General features: G+C 38.0%; 1 protein-coding gene across 4 annotated transcripts; it reads left to right on the forward strand.

Annotated features, from left to right (window-relative positions):
- Positions 1-2,419: 2,419 nt before the first annotated feature.
- On the forward strand, positions 2,420-16,099 carry LOC5575324 (serine protease 42). 4 transcript variants are annotated; one of them, XM_021848693.1, is made up of 6 exons: positions 2,420-2,516; positions 5,074-5,156; positions 5,234-5,319; positions 12,455-12,843; positions 15,115-15,437; positions 15,501-16,099. In XM_021848693.1, the coding sequence occupies exons 2-6, from the start codon at positions 5,085-5,087 to the stop codon at positions 16,056-16,058; spliced, it is 1,428 nt and encodes a 475-aa protein (XP_021704385.1). In that variant the 5' UTR covers positions 2,420-2,516; positions 5,074-5,084; the 3' UTR covers positions 16,059-16,099. The 4 variants fall into 4 exon arrangements, with proteins under 4 accessions (XP_021704385.1, XP_021704388.1, XP_021704386.1 ...); XM_021848696.1 differs by having other exon boundaries at positions 12,455-12,837; XM_021848694.1 differs by having other exon boundaries at positions 2,447-2,568.
- Positions 16,100-19,170: the final 3,071 nt, after the last annotated feature.

Genomic DNA, 19,170 nt, shown 5'->3' on the forward strand with positions numbered 1-19,170 from the left:
GTAGTCTCCGACAATGTAGACCCTGTCGAAGTTGTACTCAAGCAGGTCAAGCAGAAGACTTTCGTATCTTTGGATTAGTAGTTGGTTGTTGCAAGACGGGTTGTACAGCACCACTACACTCGTATTCTTCGATGTTCATTATGATCATCCTGTTACCTTTGTCCGCCTGCGCCATAAGGATGTCTGGGTTGGCCTTTATGAACTTCCGGGTAATTTCTTCTGCCCGATGACAGAACTTCTCCAAAGTCCTGCTGTCTCGCCGCTTGGATTTATGAATGAAATTCTGAATTGTGTTCACCACGTTACATCTGGTTTAATCTCGTATGTTCTTGTCTTCCTCTACAGACAGTACGTTTTCAACATTCGCTATGAGGTGGTAGAATGGAATATCGGCCGGAGTTCTATACGGTAATGTAAACTTAGGACCAAGGCTCAGAAGAATTTTCATCTCCTGAGGTATATCCTTGTTTGTTGCATTCAGAACTGCAAGCTCGTTCATAGAAGGTGTTTGCTGCGTGTGAACTTTAGTCTTTTATACCAACATACGTTTCAGTTTTCGGTTGATCTGGCGCTTCATCTTTTCCAGATTACTTTGAAAAGCGAGTTCTTGACTGACAAATAACTGATCGTACGTTATATTGTCCGTATTTCCCTCAATTGTTGTCCTCAGATTTCCTACCTCAGTTTTCAAGGTGCGTATTCTGTGAAACGTGTCCCTAATCTCAATGTTTATTATCGCTTTTTGGAACTCTGCGATTAGGGTGGACAGTTTTCGAGCGAACGGACTCCCCGATGCCAGGAGTGTGTATGTACAGTGCATGGGCTGGTTATAGAAGGTCGTCGAGGGTTCGGCATCCTCACACTCCCTGAGTTACCTTCTCAGGGGTCTGTTTGCAGATTTTCCCTTGTAATAAAACCCCTCCCAAATGTCGACTTGGATTTATAAAGAAATGTAATAGATAATTAGCTTTATTAATTATTAATAGTATTAAAGGTTCAAAATGGGATGGAACATTTTGCAGAACAGTCGTTTTGCCTGAACGACTCATTCATAAAGTATCTTTTTCAATAGAATCTTTTTTGCGCGGTGAAATTATTATTATTTATTCATTATGATTGAGGTTCAATTAAGCATATTATTATAGTTGAATCTTTACAACTATTTATCACTATTGATATAAGCGTACAGACCTAGAAACAAAGCTATCTGTCATTTTCTTGCTCGGTATTTTTAACTCAATTCTCGAGAGCAGATTTGATTGTCAAGCTGTGTGATCGTTCTGCATCAATTCGTAAATTAGTTATTTGAGTTTAGTAAATGAACTGTGCAATTTACGGATGATCAGACAATATTGATAACCGAGTTTCTCAAGCCACACCTGCTGTTTACAAGCTCAGTAAATAACTGTAAGCTGGAAAATGGGAGCTTAGTTTGCAAATTATTAGTTCAAATATTTTGTGTGATTGACTCAATCATGAATCAATTTATATGCCATCATAGATATTACTGATTTGGTTTATATACACATAGTCCAATCTGCTCTTTACCTCGACAATGTGCCAATTCATCAAAATTTAAATAAATCTAAGTGTCAGAGTATATACCACTATCTCGGGAATGAGAAATTATTGACATATTTCTACTCTAAATGACCAGTGGCAAAATATGAGTTATTTGTAATTATCTGTCAGTCGATCCAAAATTCAAAAAAAATGGTGTGTAAATATAATTAAATGATGGCCTGAAATATTTCAACAGGAAACATGAAGTACCAAATTTTATGCTTAATTAACTGATTGAAGTTAAAAAGTTTCGTATGTCAAATAAGCGATTTCTCTGTGGACTAGCGTGGAATGTTTCGTACCCCCTAGCCCCTCTGTGTTGTACACGAAGTATATGGATCGCTCCTTACTACAAATCTTTAGAGTCCTTAGGGCCGATTTCTTCACCTACGCTTAGGCCTTAAACCTAGTAAAAAATAAATAAAAATAAAATAAAAATGTGGTTTACTGCTTAAGCGAAGGTGAAGACATATTACAATGTGAAACCTTCGAAAACCAAAAGCCTTTGGAGTGAAAACGATTATTATAGTTCTATTGATGAAACTTATTAGATAATAATAAAAAAATTTTTTTCAAGAGAGTCTTGTTAACAGAGCTTCTGAAGTGCATATTTTACCATTGTGCCGATGCTGAATTGAAAACAAATTTTAGAAAATATATTTGTATTTTCACTTATCAATCACTTGTGTATTTGCACAAGGCAATCTTTGGCAGGTTATCATCTGGCTAACGAGGAATAAGCGCTTCCCTATGCCAAATACACCTCGGTGAGACAATATTATCATAATTCAGTCGATTAAAGCCGACAAAGATGAGAGAGGAGAGAAGACAGCACATCTGCTGAGACCGGTCTTTTACCGATGCTGCATGAGAACTTACTTTCGGGAGCAGCCGAGATTTACGTTTCAGTTTACGTCAATTCATCGACCTGTACGATCATATTCAAATCTGAGGCTAGTCATCAGGGAAAGCAAATTGTATAGTGGTGATTTATTTTGTGAGACAGTTAAGTGTGTAATCGTCCAGGAAGTGGGAAAGTGGCGGTTCCTGTATTTAGTATTTTGACTGGGTCTAAGATGTGTAACGATAGGGTAACGGTCGTATTTTGGACCCCCTAAGGAAGTGATTTTAGCTTTTTGTCCCAATTAATTAATTGCACAGCGTAACCAAGTCAAAGAACATGCCAAAATGTAGAGAAAAACTTCCTTCAGAAGATAAAAATGCCCAAACGATCATGTAGGATCCAGAAAACGTCGAAAATAATTGAATTGTGATGTACTGCTTTTCATTATTTTGGACACACCAATACATTTTGGACCCTCAAAGTATATATTTTGGACCCCCGGTGTTTTTTATCGTTTGGCGACAAAGTCCACGACACTGGTTGTATAATATGCTTGCCCATAGTCTAATCAATCGATTGACAATGGAAAACCGAAGAAATTCTACGCTTTTAGTCCAGAAATTTGAAAAAAGTTTTTGTTTACATTTGAAAAATTTCTGACGGCTTTAATTTCTGTGTGTAACGTGTTGTAACGGTTGTATGGATGAACCGATTAAATTTAATTAATTTCAGATCAAACAAACACATTTTCTATGTACAAACGGTTGATGTAAGTACGGAATAGTCCTATCTTTCCATATGGCATGCGAATTGAGTTGGTATTTCGAATTAAACTTGGAAATTTGCAAGAAAATGAACCAGGGGGTCCAAAATATATAGGGGTCCAAAATATATTGGTTACCCTAGTTATTGGTTGAATGTTGATGTTTAGAAGTATATTCGTCTACCTATTTAAATGAGAAGATGTAGAAACCAGTTCCCCGTTGTGGATGGTTATTCCATGCTTGTGGTGATGACTTTGCTTTGTCTGAGAAGTTTATCAAGTTTGTTTTCAGTTCAGCATCCGATAATGCCTTTTTTAAGCAAGACTGTCAGGTAGAATGCGCTCAGGTAGAAGTGAATCATCCATTGGATACCTCTTGTAACACAACATTCATTAGAGAACATTACTTGGGTTTAATTTTCAGTATTCTACCTTCTGGTTGACACTCAATAAATTGCTACAAAACTGTGCAATGTACATGACTCTTCCATGGCTCAATCGAATGGTAGTTATTGCACTGAGTCGGCATTAAACTATAATAGCAGTCGGGTATTAAACTATACATATTTAGTAGCAAATATAATTGCAAATCGCTTATGCTGCGTCTATACACTGTCACTTAGTTAACGAGTGTTCAATTCGCATACTATTCAATATTTCTGTACATTTTTAGGTATTTTTGACTGGGTCCACGTTGAATGAAATTCATATTGTACAGTTCGTTTTTTACTGAGTATTTAATTATACTTCATATCTTCTCGATTAAAAGTAATCTTCCTGATTGGATAATCTTTTGAGATCCGTTTTTTTATGTACGATTCTTAACCTTTAACTTAACCTTCAAATCGACCATTTTTTTTCTAAATTGTCTGAATGCATGTTCAGCTGAAACTACGGATTACAAAACAAAAATATGATATTACAGCTAAACCACCTGTGGTTCAAGCTTTATTAAAATTACACAATACTACAAAAAGTTTGAAAAAACTATCGACTTTGATTTACTTGAAATATCGAAGCGATATCTGTAATATGCTGTTCAACAGTGCAGACCAGTACTGTGGCTAGTGTTTCGTGCAAAACACGAGGCATAAATTCTTGTAAATCTTTTATTCACGGAATTGGGTTTATCACCCAATAGTATCGGATCTGAGCGGATAAACGGTATACAATGGCCTTTGAAATTCAGCGCTTTCTACCACCGAACCGGTTCAGCCGTCGGTGCGTTTTCTATGATGTCACGCATTGGTAAAACCAGCTTGTCGGGGATTCCTCGTCATCAATATCATTATCAAGGAGCCTGTTATTTGTATTGAATATGTTAAATCTCAGCGAATGCAGCAAAAGTCAAAGCTTGCGCTCACAAATGTGATTTGTAGGATTGTGTTTTGCTAGTTAATTCCAATAACTGATAACATTAGTGGGAACTGTCCGGAGTCTGCACATGGCCTACATTAGATTATGAATTTGGGGTTGCAAGAGGAAGAGAAATTGAATTTCAGCGAGGTTATCAATTTATTAGAAGGTCAAAATTTTCCGTTTTAACAAATGCGGAAACGCATTGTTATAGTAAAATGTCTTTCTGCAAATAAAACGTTTTTGTGTATATTATTGCAGCATTGACAATATTATTAGTAACTTTTATATTAGAATTAGTAACTTTTATAGATAAAATCTATGCATGTCTCTTATGTAGTGAACCATTTGTTATCAGCTAATTGTGTGTATTGCTCGACAAATACGTTAAACTTCGAAATAATTGTTAGATTAAGCTCAATCGAGCTAGCAGGTGCAATTTTTTTCTGTGTCCGATTTGGATTGGTTTTTTAAAATAAATGTTCTTTTTGGGTCACTCCTGATAACTTTGGAGCTAATGTTCTGTGTTTATATTTTTTCTTTTCAGAGAGATAGACGATGTTTGTGCTGCGGATAGGGCTTTTACTGGCTCTAGGATTAACCTTGGCATTGGCAGAAGATGAGGTTATCGTATGTATTGAGTGTACAATCAAACTTAAATTGTTGCATAACTAATTGTGCATTGTTTTTCATTTTCGGTTTGTTAGCCTTGCCCTGATGGTGAATGTGTGAAGCTACATTTATGCCGTGATGGTGAAATTGTAACCGATGGATCTAATTTGATTGATATTCGGTAAGTTGATAGATCTTTCGTTAAAAAACTAATGAGATTCTTGTGGGAAATCCGGAAACAAAAATATTCCGTGAAGTTAAAATACTGATACTATATGCTTGGAGTCGTAGTTCAGAATACGACTACACAAAACTTTCCACCACTATCAGATCGGTTTTTGCATTGGCTGTGGAATATACATGTGTTAGTTACTACACCAAAAGCTAGTCACGTGTTTCAAATGTCATGACATAGTGTATGCACTCAGAAACACGGGTAGTCACAGAATGACTAAATTTTAGTAATTTATGATTTTTTTTCTATCTGCCTCTCTTTCATCCTGCAGGGAATTTTATTCCTATTTGTCAATTCACCTGGGTTGAAGCATCGCTAAGCTTCAACCCAGTCGAAATGACAGTTACTTCCCAGGGCATAGAGTATCTCCGTACCTGCCACACGATATACACATGCAAAAATGGTCATTGGCATAGTAAGCTCTCAGTAAATAACTGTGGAAGTGCTCATAAGAACACTAAGCTGAGAAGCAGGCTCTGTCCCAGTGGGGATGCAACGCCAGAAAGAAGAAGTGAAAGTTCAAAGCAGAATGAAAGAGAGGCAAATAGAAAATAGTTATTAATGCATAAACTTTAGTAATTCTGTGACTATTTTTATTTCTGAGTGTATATTATTATTCAGCGCACTTCATAACACAAGCGATGCATATTTTCATACATTCTCGCTCCATTTCGCTTTCAGAATTTCATTCGTGTTCCATAACAATTGTGTGAAATTGCAGCTATTGGGGCGCTCATTTTAAATCCACATCCAACGGCGGCAGTAACGCGCAAAAGATAGGCGCGCAATTCAAACGCAACGTCAAAATTCAAGTAGGCTTGGATTTTTTGTTCTTCGTGGACGCAAATGTTTCAAATTTGCTAAATCTGAAACATTTGGTGATTTTTATTGTTACTGCGACGGTTATCGACATTTCCAGATAATCACATTACGTGGATTTATCTTGCAGAGCACAATATATCGGTGAAACTATAATTTGGCACCAATTCGAAGTTTAAATGGGAATTACATTAGAACATACTCTTATAATGAAAAATTGCTCGAGGTCACCCACCATAAAAAAAATCTAAATGCAGACTTCTATTGATATTTTGATGATGAATAACATTACCGGGACCGCGAAGTAATCCGAAACCTTCAGCTTGACTTTGTTTTGTAGCCGCGGGCTATCCCGCTAGTCTAAAGAAGGCGCCCTTGTTTCTAGTTGGATATTGTTATCTCTGCGGCCAGTTTTAAAGATCAACAGGGTGATTACTGTTTCCTGTGTAAATGATCGTGGAAATAAGATGCATACATAAATTTAAATCTCCAGTGTACATTCAGTATTCAGGGCTAGTAGCAAATCACTTTTTAGTGTCTTGGTCACTTTTTTCGACCTGGTCACTTAAAAGTCACTATTTCCAACAAAATGTCACTAAAGTCACATTTTCAGAAAAATGGTCACTAAAGTCACTATTTTCGTGCTCTGATGAAAATTACATTTAAGGCTGGTTGAGCTTTTTAAACTCCATCAAAAAGAAATAGATATTTGTAATCAATAAAGACATCCTGGGTAGCTTTCTGCAAGAATTCAGATGAATATTTCGTAAACATTTGAAAAAATTATGTACGAGATTCTGGCAAAACATAGGGCAACTTCACCGGTGGACCAAATCACAGGTTTGGTCCAAATTTTTGGACCATAGTAAAACATGGAGCGTGAACCGATGTTGCAAATGAAGTTCCAATTTTATTTTATACCAGTTTTCTGGTCTATTTTTTGGAACAAGCTAGCTACCTGGTCCATTTTTGGTCGCATTTGGACCAAGATTTGAGCTGTTCCAAATCTGGTATGTCATATGTTTGTTTACCAGTTTTTTTTACCGGATTTTGTCGCTGAAATAGCTTTGTAGTCTAGGAGGCGAGGGTGCAAAAGTTGAGTGATTTAAGGCGGAAAGCGAACATCAGGCTATTTCTCCGAAGAATCCTTTAGGAATTCCTGCAAGAATTCGTCCAGGAATTCCACCACGAATTTCTACGACAGTACATCTAAAGATTCCTCAACGAAGTTCTCCAACAGAATCCTCCAACAGAGTCCTCCAGGAGCTCTTCCAGAAATTATACCGAAGTTGTTCCGATGTTTCTAACAAAATTTCCACCAGGAACTACTCCATGGATTCCCTACCAGCAGTTTCCCCTTGGTTTTTCTACGGGGGCTTCTTTCAAGAATTTATCCGCGGATTTGCTACAGCAACACCTCCGGGGGTTTCTTCCAGGAATCCCTTCGGGTATTTCCATCAAAAACTATCTTCGTAGATTTCATCCATAAATTCTTCCAAGGATTTCCTTCAGAAAATCCTTTAAGAGTTTCCGCCAGGAATTCTAAGAAATCCTTCGGGAATTTTCTCCAGAAGTTTCTCAGAGCCATTCCAATAGCAATCACATAGAAGATTTCGTCCACGAATTCTTCTACAAATTGCTTCGGGGATTTATTCAGATAATTTATCCGAGGATTTCCATCAGGAATTTCTCTAGGGATTTGCACCACGATTATCTCCGGGGATTTTGTCCAGGAATTCCTCTGGAGATTTCCTCCAGCAGAAAGCAAATTCAAACTGAATTTCCCGACCAAAATATTTTAATAAACTAAAGCAAAAACCACTACAAATACCCGACAGACCTGCTGAATAAATTACTAGTGAACTTTCTGTAGTAGTCTGCAACTATAGAAGGAATCTTAAATCTGCTTTCTGAAAGAACCTCATCAAACTCCTCTGGAAGATTAGCCAGAGACGGTTTGGAAAACATGAAGAAAATAAAAGAGTTTGTTAAAAACTTGTCCAGAACTTTAAATGTGAGTAATCATTTTCCAAGAAATCGTTTGAGAAATTACATTAGAAATTCCAATCAATAAAATACACTTTTCCTTTCATTAACCCTTGCTATTGTTTTTACTCGACTATATATGGTCAACTATTTTTGTACAAAAACACGTTTTTATATTGCACATTTGAATTGCCGAGTTCTAGGCTATTCCATCCTGTTTGTCGTTCACATGTAAACTTCAAAACATAACAAAAGTTTCAATAATGAATGCTTAAACATTATTAGACAATAATGATTCATTAACCCGTATAGGCCTGAGTGAAAGAAAAATTACAAAAACTCTCACCGCTCAGCGAGTACTTAACGGATTTAAATTATTTTTTGTCAGTATACTGGCACACATACCTAGTTTCTAAAAGTGGTCAAAGAATTTCGGGAATGTTCATGTGTCCGGAGTTATTCAGGTGGGTTACTGGGTCAGGTCGGCTGAAAATGGTGCTGTACTTTTTTGCCCCTGGAGGTAGGCAAATTTCAAGTTACATATAATTTCCTGAATCGGCTATAATGTGGCCACTATATCAAGGAATTTCAAGAAAAACCCATCAGCGTAAACATTTTGAGAAACGATTGAGTTGGATAACCTTGTGTCCTTAATTTGTTTGACCCTTGAAATAACCATTTTGGGTCTCCATGATGCCTCAAATTTACAACAAAGTGGTCAATTTGTGTCTAATTATATGTGTCAAGCCCATGGGAACGTATTTCAGTAAATTATTATGTTTAATCTCTACTGTTAGAGAATTGAAACGGTTTAGTATCCAACAAATCTATAGCCGATTCTTTAGGGCATTAAGCCCGAGTGACCACAACTAGTACATTCTAAACGGTGCTTACCTCTTCATTTATAATGTTGAATATCAGATCTTAATGATTTATGCAAATTAAAATGATTGCCATTGCAAATAAATAATAACAACTTGGTGTGTCCCAAAAAATAGCCCTTTTTTACCCGACCTGACCCAGGGACCCACCAAAATATCTCCGACCACAGGAACATTCCCGAGATCCTTTGGCTACATTTAGGAACTAGATATGTGGGCCAGTATACTGACAAAAAATGTTTTGAATCCGTTAAGTGTTCGCTGAGCGGTGAGGGTTCTAGTATTTTTGCTTTCACTCAGGCCTATACGGGTTAATAGTGATACCAGTGGCAATACTCTATCGTCAAATACACCTGTTCATGAATTTTAGCAACACATAATATGCCCGAGAGCGCCTGTAGTGTGCTATTTCAATACCTAAAAAATAATGTACTCTCGGGCTAGGCATTGGATATACCGTAAAACGGGGTAACTTTGATAGTTTTTTCGAAGAAAACTTGAATATCTAGGCATGCTGTTTCAAAGAATTATAATTTATATTTTTAAAACAAGTACTGGTATCCTAGCTATCGATTGCAGTTGATAGATTTCTAAAAGATTTATTCTGAATGGATATATAATTTTTCATATAATGGAAAGTCGTTTTTCTATTTTGGGGTAACTTTGATAATAGAGTATAGGGTAACGGTCGTATTTTGGACCCCCTAAGGAAGTGATTTTAGCTTTTTGTCCCAATTAATTAATTGCACAGCGTAACCAAGTCAAAGAACATGCCAAAATGTAGAGAAAAACTTCCTTCAGAAGATAAAAATGCCCAAACGATCATGTAGGATCCAGAAAACGTCGAAAATAATTGAATTGTGATGTACTGCTTTTCATTATTTTGGACACACCAATACATTTTGGACCCTCAAAGTATATATTTTGGACCCCCGGTGTTTTTTATCGTTTGGCGACAAAGTCCACGACACTGGTTGTATAATATGCTTGCCCATAGTCTAATCAATCGATTGACAATGGAAAACCGAAGAAATTCTACGCTTTTAGTCCAGAAATTTGAAAAAAGTTTTTGTTTACATTTGAAAAATTTCTGACGGCTTTAATTTCTGTGTGTAACGTGTTGTAACGGTTGTATGGATGAACCGATTAAATTTAATTAATTTCAGATCAAACAAACACATTTTCTATGTACAAACGGTTGATGTAAGTACGGAATAGTCCTATCTTTCCATATGGCATGCGAATTGAGTTGGTATTTCGAATTAAACTTGGAAATTTGCAAGAAAATGAACCAGGGGGTCCAAAATATATAGGGGTCCAAAATATATTGGTTACCCTAAATCGAACAAAATTGAATCAATTACGGAACATTTGTAGGGCGTTGCATACCTCTAGGCGTTTAACGCTATATGGAAATTTCTGACTTAGATTACAAAAATGGTCCCAGTTTGTAAAAATGGTTTTCGCTAAGAAATTTGACACAGAATCCATGTTCTACTACAACTAGGCTGTCAAGAATAAGCGACGAACTCATTATGACTCCATCAATTAGTGATCGTAGAACAGATTGTTTATGAGCGTTTCAAAAACGCTAAAATTCTATAAATTTTTAATATTTGGATATAAATCCTCAAATGTACTTAATTCCACCGAAGATAGCTTTGACATGAAGTGTCATACTAATACTTTTTACTTTTGCATTTGTTTTGCTTAATGGATTAACAGAAACTTTGTTATTTCGTTAAGTATGTCGTGGGTCTCGCACTATCAAAGTTACCCGCATTATCAAAGTTACCCCGTTTTACGGTACTTATATAGAAAGCGTTGTGTTTGGATGGGCATCTAATTTTCCCGAAAGAGGTGCACTTTGCGAAAAAGGACCACGTGATTATTGAGCTGAAATCGAATTCAGGTTAACTTCTGCGTTCATGAGTCCTCTCATAGCGTAGAGATCAAGGATTCGTGAGTTCGATTCTCACTGAGAAGACGTGTAACTTTTTCGCAAAACTTCACATCAATTTGTCCATTTAATCCAATTGCAAACTATATGTAACGTTTAGCTTTTCGGTAGTTGTTAAACTTCCACTCGGCTGGTTAGCCGTAAACCACGATTCATAATTAAAAACAAGTAAACAAATGTCGTTAGGCTCACGCTTTGACAGGTCTTGCTTCTCGATTGGCTCACATTTTGACAGCAATGTAAATTTCCGCGAATCTCTCTTATACGGAGAAAACAAAAATCCTATATTTGCGTATTTTTTAAACTTATTTTTGAGTTACAGTTAACTTTCCTTTACTCGATATACTGTATCTCGATTCGAGTTAGAGAACCAGAGTAAAAGTTGGTTTTCATGGCTAACTCGATGGTCCCTTGGAACGCAGTTGCACCGCTTTTGTGTTCCGTAACTCGATACCTCCCTTACTCGATGGTCCCTTCAATATCGAGTAAGGGAGAGATGACTGTATGTTTCTCTTTCTATTTAATTCGCTCTTTCTATTGTTATCAGAGATCGAAGAGCAAAACAACCCAAAAACGAAACTTTTGTGTGTTACCTCAAATTTGAGTATTTGAGTGGAATGAACTCACTTTTGAGTACTTCATTTTCTGCGTGTATAAAGCATCGTTACCAATCACTATGAAGCCAACTCCACGTTCTGTTTTGTCGCCGCCGATGTAGTAGATGTGGTACTTGAATGAAGTGTTAGCTGGATCCCATCAAGCGCTCGGAATTCACGTTTTATGGTTTTCGGCCAGCGTATTTCCGGAATAGCTGCCACGTTCACGCCGACATTCTGCAATTCACGAGTCAGGAGCCCAACATGCGTGAATTCATTTAAAGTTTTAACGTTCCAAGATCCTACTTTCCAATCGTTGTCCTTTATTCGTTGCCAGGTCTGTTGCCGTAAAATCAATCCGTTTGCTCTTCTTTTGCCTTTCTTGGTCGGTGAAGAGTCTTCGATAGGCACGTTAACCAGGGTTGCGCTACCTACATCGTGCTACAGGGGCTGCCTACTCGGTGCTGACAAGATTCAGCATTGGCGGTTTGTTCTCTACATGATGACCACGGTCATAGCCATCACAATCATCTACCTTCATCAGGACTTTGGACCTGTAGCTCTGCTTCTCAATAGTTTCAAGTTCTTTCGGACATGCTACTACCGTGAGCCGTTATGCGTTAAATCGGCCAAATATGACCTTAATGAAACTCATTGCTTGATCGATAAAATATATAATTTTGTCATTGATCAATGTGTTGATATTAAATTGAAACAACAACCTACTATAGCATACTTTTCACAGAGAAAAATACGGAATATCAAAACCATAATGTTATATGACTAACATGCATTATTTTACCAATAATTTCTAAAAAAAATCATTTTGCCATCCTTAGGTTCAACCCCGATGACCCTTGCGAACATTACCTGTTGAAGTGCTGTAAAGTTCCGAAAGATCTAGACGATAATGAACAGGTCATTGCGCCGCCCTCATCCAGCGGTGAACTCATTATTGCACCACCTAGCTCATCTGGAAATCTGATCCAGCCTGGAGCAGAGGATCGGGATGGGTCAGGATCAGCAGGAACTGATTCTTCTGGCGGACCAGGATCTGGCGGACATGGTTCGGGAGGTGCTGGTTCTGGTGGTCTGGGATCAGGTGGACAAGAGACCGGAGGGCTAGGATCTGGCGGAACCGGATCAGGTGGACTTGGAACCGGTGGAGTTGGACCAGGAGGCCATGGGTCAATACCTGGTTCGTGGTCAGAGGGGCCTGGAGGTAACGGTAATTATCATGGTGGTCATCATCAATACGGTGGTGGTAACTACGCTGGTAGTGGTAGTTTCAGTAGTGCTTATACACAAAGTAGCAGTAGCAGTAGCAGTAGTAGCAGTAGTAGTAGCAGTAGCTCAAGTTTCACAAACAATTATAATTACTCACATATGGGTCAGCACGGTCCTTGTATACCTGGAACGCATACTGGAAATGTTGGGGGAGCGGGAAGGCCCAATGCAGGTGGCTCATCTGGTCAAATTTCGGGTAGTGGATCATTTGGAGGAACCGCAACTGGAACATCTGGTCAAAGTCAAACTGCAACATCGACTGGTGTATCTTCTGGTTCATCGTCTGGCACTATCGGTCATGGTAACTTCCAGGCGGGATCCTTTACAACAGAGCGTTCAACTAGTTCTATAAAAGGAAGCCAATCAGGTTCAACCGGTATGACATCAGGGTCAACTCATGGATCAACGGGACATGGTGCAAGCTATACAGGATCTTCTACTGGAGGAGCACCTAGCTCGTTGCAAAGTCCAAATGGTCAAACAAGCCCCACAACTGGTGTGCCTTCTGGATCTTTACACGGATCAACTGGACACGGTACATCTACCACGGGATCTACTACCACTGGAAGTGCATCTAATTATACACAAGGTTCACATAATCAAAATCATTCATCTGGACAAGCTTCCCTTCAAACTGGCACTTCGAATGTTGGAGGTTCGACCAATTCAATGCAAGGTACATTCGGACAAAGTCAAACGGGTCCAGTAACAGGGCAGGGTACAGGTCAGTCAGGTTCTACTGCTACTGGAGGCACATCTGGATCCTCACTAGGGTCAAATGGACAAGGTCATTCGAGTTCAACACCGGGTCCAGTAGCAGGACAGGGCACAGTTCAGTCAGGTTCTACTATTACTGGAGGCACATCTGGATCCTCGGAAGGGTCGAAAGGACAAGGTCAATCAAGTTCACAATCGGGATCTTCATTTGGATCAACCACACACAATACACAACAATCAGGATCAACTTCTAGTGGAGGTTCATCTACTTCCACACAAAATTCTTCTGGACAGAGCCAGACAGGCTCAACGCTAGGTGGTTCGTCTAGTCATGGAGCAAGCCAGTCGGGTTCATCCACCGGCAGCATGCTTGCGCCACTGAAGGATTCATCTGTGCAAAACCAATCAGGCCCATCTACTGGAACTTCTACTGGATCAAGCGGACCCACTACACATCAGTCCGGTTCATCAGCTGCAGGAGGATCTGCACAGGGTTCATATGGATCATCTGGGTCTACGCATGGATCAACCGGCCAAAGTACAAGTCAAGGTTCTTTCGGACAAAGTGGTTCAAGTACAGCCCAAGGATCATCTGGACAAAGTGGCTTCGGATCTCATAATTTGAATGGTGCAAACTTGGTTGCAGGAGATTTATACAGCGGAAATATTCCAACTGGGTCAGCTGGTAGCCATGGCAGCAATACCGGAGGATCCGTACAAACGGGAAGTGTAGTGCCGGGCGTTAGTACCGTAACAAAAGACCAAATTAGGGATACAGAAACCACAAGTACGGGTTTATCATCCGGTACGGCTCAGCAGGGACACTTGTCATCAAGCCAACAGCAGTCTTCCTCGGGAGGATCACAACAAACTTCAAGTGGCAGCCACACAAATGTAGGCGGTCATGAAGGTGAGGGTATGTCATCTGGTACGGCTCAGCAGGGACAATTGTCTTCAAGTCAACAGCAGTCTACCACTGGAGGATCACAGCAACAGCAAACAAGTGGCAGCCATACAAATGTAGGTGGTTATGGAGTATCTGGTGGTACGCACCACTCCTCTGATGGATGGAAGGATCATACCGAGAAGCATGGTCATGGGCATGGTCATAGTTATGGTCAAGGTCACGGACATGGTGGTGGTTATGGCAATAATTATGGTGGTGGATATAGTAGCTCACATCAAACCGGTTAGTACTGCTTACTTGTTAGTTGCATGAACGACTTCGAAGTTATGTGACTAGTGCAAATATTTTTCACGCATTAAGTTTTGTAGATTCACAGAGTTAGACATCCGTTCCTGACAAAGCCGACAAGTTTTTTTTAGTGAATCGCTTTTTCACAACACCCCTGGGTTTCGCATGTTTTGTCCAATGTTTTGTTTTTTTAACATTTGTGGCATGTAGCTAAATATGGTGTGAATTGTCTTTTGAAAAACTGAGTGAATATTCTTGAAATCATACAACAATTTTCCCAATTTATTATTTATTTCGAAGATCATACTACCGTGTCACCAATCAAATCGCCTCATGACAATGCAGGATGTGGTTTCCGCAATAAAGATGGCGTAGGTTTCCGCATTACGGGCAACTCGGACGGAGAGGCAGAATATGGTGAATTCCCCTGGATGGTTGCAATTTTGAGAGAGGAGAAAGCTTTGGATCAAGTCATCAATGTTTATCAGTGTGGTGGATCATTGATTCATCCTCTAGTTGTTCTTACGGCTGCCCATTGTGTTCAGAATAAGAAGCCTCATGAAATCAAAGTCCGACTTGGAGAATGGGACACCCAAACAACGAACGAAATTCATGATCATCAGGTAATACAGTTGATAAGTCTTTTATTGTCATGTTAAAGCTCATCTATGGTTCAATATTTCCAGGATCGTAACGTACTTGAAATCGTTTTCCATGAAAAATTCTACAAAGGAGGTCTATTCAATGACGTCGGATTACTTTTCCTTGACAAGCCAGCTGAGATTATTGAGACAGTCAATACCATTTGCTTACCGTCACAGGATTACAATTTCGATTACAGTCGCTGCTTCGCTTCTGGCTGGGGAAAGGACGTGTTTGGAAAGGAAGGCAAATATCAAGTTATCTTGAAGAAAATTGAACTTCCTATTATGCCGTACAACGATTGCCAGAAAGCTCTACGAACAACTCGATTGGGAGCTAGATTCAGTCTCAATAAGAGCTTCATATGTGCCGGAGGTGAGCCCGGAAAGGACACATGCAAGGGAGACGGAGGTTCCCCACTTGTTTGTCCCATCCCTGGATCAGTCGATCGATACTACCAAGCAGGAATCGTTGCTTGGGGTATTGGATGTGGTGAAAAGGGAATCCCTGGTGTTTATGCTAATGTGGCTGGATTTAGAAACTGGATTGACGAGCAGCTTACCCAGCGTAGCATTCCACATAATACCTATATCGCTGTGTGAGACTGACAAGAAATACATTTAAGTACTTTTGTGAGTGTATACTTCGAAGATTTCTTTAAATATGATTGAGAACAGTTCGACCCTATAATAATTGGACTTGTTCTACGAGTGGCATGTGGTGAAAACCCACAGTGTCGTATAGCGAGTATTGTCTCGACTCGAATGAGATGAGTGTTTGATTTGAACGGCGAGTCATTCGAGTCCAGTGTAGTCATCTCGTTAAACGAGACCGAGATTTCCCATTTCAATTCAACAAGTCCTAATGAAACATTCAAAAATGTTAATTCCTGTTTGATTTAGGGAGTCGATGCCGGTTATGGACCCTTTGCCAGGGTGTCTACTGCCTGGAAAAACCTGGAAAACCTGGAATTATCAGGGAATTTTATTCAACCTGGAGAAAACCTGGAATTCTCAGGGAATTTCGATCACAATCAGGGAAATTATTTTGAGGCAGTAATTCATGATAGAATATGTTCACGACAAAGGATGTTTGCGTCATAACTCAGAGCTACCATTATTTGCAAGAAAACTCTCTTCATTCGAAAAAAAATTCGGCTGCGCTGCTCTCAAAACACTATTTGAGCTGTTTAGTGAGGACCCTTTCAAGTATCAAATTTTATCAGCTTACCAAAACATGATTGATGTTTTTAATGTCTCTGGTAGCAGGTTTCTTTTTAGATACAATTTTTATGCAAGTCTTTGAAAAGCCTCTATTTTTGATAAAAGGTGACTGAAGTCTCTATTTTAATCAAAATAGTCTCTAAAGTATTGTTTTCCCTTATCTTGCTTGCAGATAATTCAGATGCAAAATTTCTTCTCATATTCCTCGAGAACAGTTTCAGGAATTATCCTTGTGGTTGCTCCAGAGATTTTATCAGGAATTCTTCAAGAAATTCCTCTACCAATTCCTTCTGCAATTTTTCATATGATGCTTACCGGAACTCCTCCAGAATTATTTTGAACAAAGTCTATCCTAGGACTTCCTTCAGATATTTTTTCACTGACTTTTCAACCGAATTTCACAGACGTTAATGTAAGAGATATCCAAAGTTTCCCACAGAATTTCTTTCAAAAAAAAACCCGACAAGAATATCAACGCCATTTCATCTACGGTTATTCCAAAGAACAGCTCCAAAAGTTCCTCGAGAGGTTATTCGAGTGAATCGATTTAGAACATTACAAATAATTCCTTGAAATCGACCTGTGTTGACTTGTGTCCAAGGAATTTTAAAGTTCATCCAAACGTTTTTCGATCAATTTCTCAAAAAATCCCCATGGAATGTTGAAAAGTTCAATAAGGTTCCACACCAACATTTTATTTATGAGATCCTGATTGTAGTAATAATTATTCCTACACATTTTTTTAGAAATTTCGTTCTGTTTTTCCAGGAGTTCCCTCACAATATCCTGCAAGATATGATTTATATTTTTCAATTATCTTAGCAAAATCTTGGAAACTTTCTAAAAGTTGGTAACATTGATCGGAATGACTCATCTCGTAATAAGTTGGTATCATCATTTATTGTTGAAACATTTCCAAAGTATGAATGTTGCTTCTCTTTCTTATATTTATGAGCTATTAAAAAATAAGATTGTTGCAAAAAATGCGTTAATTTTATATGTAAATTTGTCAAGTTTGTGAAACAATGATTTCAATGGTTAAGGATGACACTAGCGAAGATTTATGTCTCACATAAGTTCTGCAAGCGATATGAGCAAGGAAAATGCGGTTCTCATCGCCAAGAACGATTCCGCTGTCTAAACTTTTATAAACATGTTCAATTAGGCAACATTAATGAATTACTGTTAAAAATGTAGAATTCCCTTAGGCAATTGCCCACCTTTAGTAAATGAGATGTAAGCGTTTGGACATCATATTCGGCTTCAGGGGCCATGATTTAAGTGAGTAACGACATTTTCAATATTACCGAACGTTGTTTACATGGATGATCAATGTTACCCTATATCAGCTAAATGAAAAAATCACATAAAATATTTTCTCAGCTTACTGAAAAATTTCATTCAAATTTCCTTGAATAAAACTCCTGGAAGAATGCTCGAGATATTTTTTTTTTAAACTTCCTTAAGAAATCTCTTGAACTAATGTAGAAATTTCCGAAGAAATCTTATGAGCAATCTCTGGAGTAATTCCTAAAGGTATCCTCAGAGAATTTTGCAGTTAAAATCTTAAAAAATCTGAAGTACATTTTGTAGAAAATCCTGAGAAATCCTTGGAGACATATGGAGAAATTTCTAGTTGAATGTTATAACATGTTTTAAAGGAGGATGTTCTAGAAAAACTGATTGGAAAATCACCAGATAAAATCCTAGAGGATTAAGGGCTTTTTCGAAAAATATCTGAAATAATATATGGGTATTTCTAATGAAAGCCCTGATGTATTGTTTATGATATTCTTCGGAAAAATCCTGGTTCTATTTTGAGATATCCAAAACAAATTTTTTGGTGGAATTCCTTAGGAAATTTATGGAGAGTGAAAACCTTCAATAACGATATCCATTATCGTAATGCCGTCATAATACATTTCTTGTCTGATCAAACTATTTCATCCTGGTTCCTGTTAGGTTTTGTTTTGTTTTTTTATTACTGTTTCGTCTCGTTTTGATTACTTTTTAGTATCTTTTTTCTGGAAAGAGGTTTCTAAATGCCCTATTTCCAAGAAACTCAGTCACCGCCAGCCCTGCTTCATGCACAATTTTAAAAATTATTGGAAAATATTGGATTTCAGAGCAAACTATATTCGATAAGTTTTTTAGAATTTTAACAACTTAAATTCAAAATTTCGTAACAATCATGATTAATTTAGAACTTTTTCGAAGGAAATGCAAAAATTCATCATACCTTATTCAAATTACCACAGTTAAATGTTAAACAGCCGAACGCGATTACTCAGGGGCTTGATAATCCGTGTTTCTATTTATTATCCGAGAAAAAAAAATTTAATTGATTATTTGTATTAATTTAGATGGGTATGTATCTACTTAACCCTCTAATACCAAAATTTTTATTTTCGATCTAAATATCGTTTTTAGTTATCTAAAATCGTTCTAAACACCTTTTTGGCAATGATTTGTTTTTATTCACAAATCTATG

Source organism: Aedes aegypti, chromosome 3 (assembly GCF_002204515.2).
Source record: "Aedes aegypti strain LVP_AGWG chromosome 3, AaegL5.0 Primary Assembly, whole genome shotgun sequence".
In the NCBI taxonomy this organism is placed as follows: domain Eukaryota; kingdom Metazoa; phylum Arthropoda; class Insecta; order Diptera; family Culicidae; genus Aedes; species Aedes aegypti.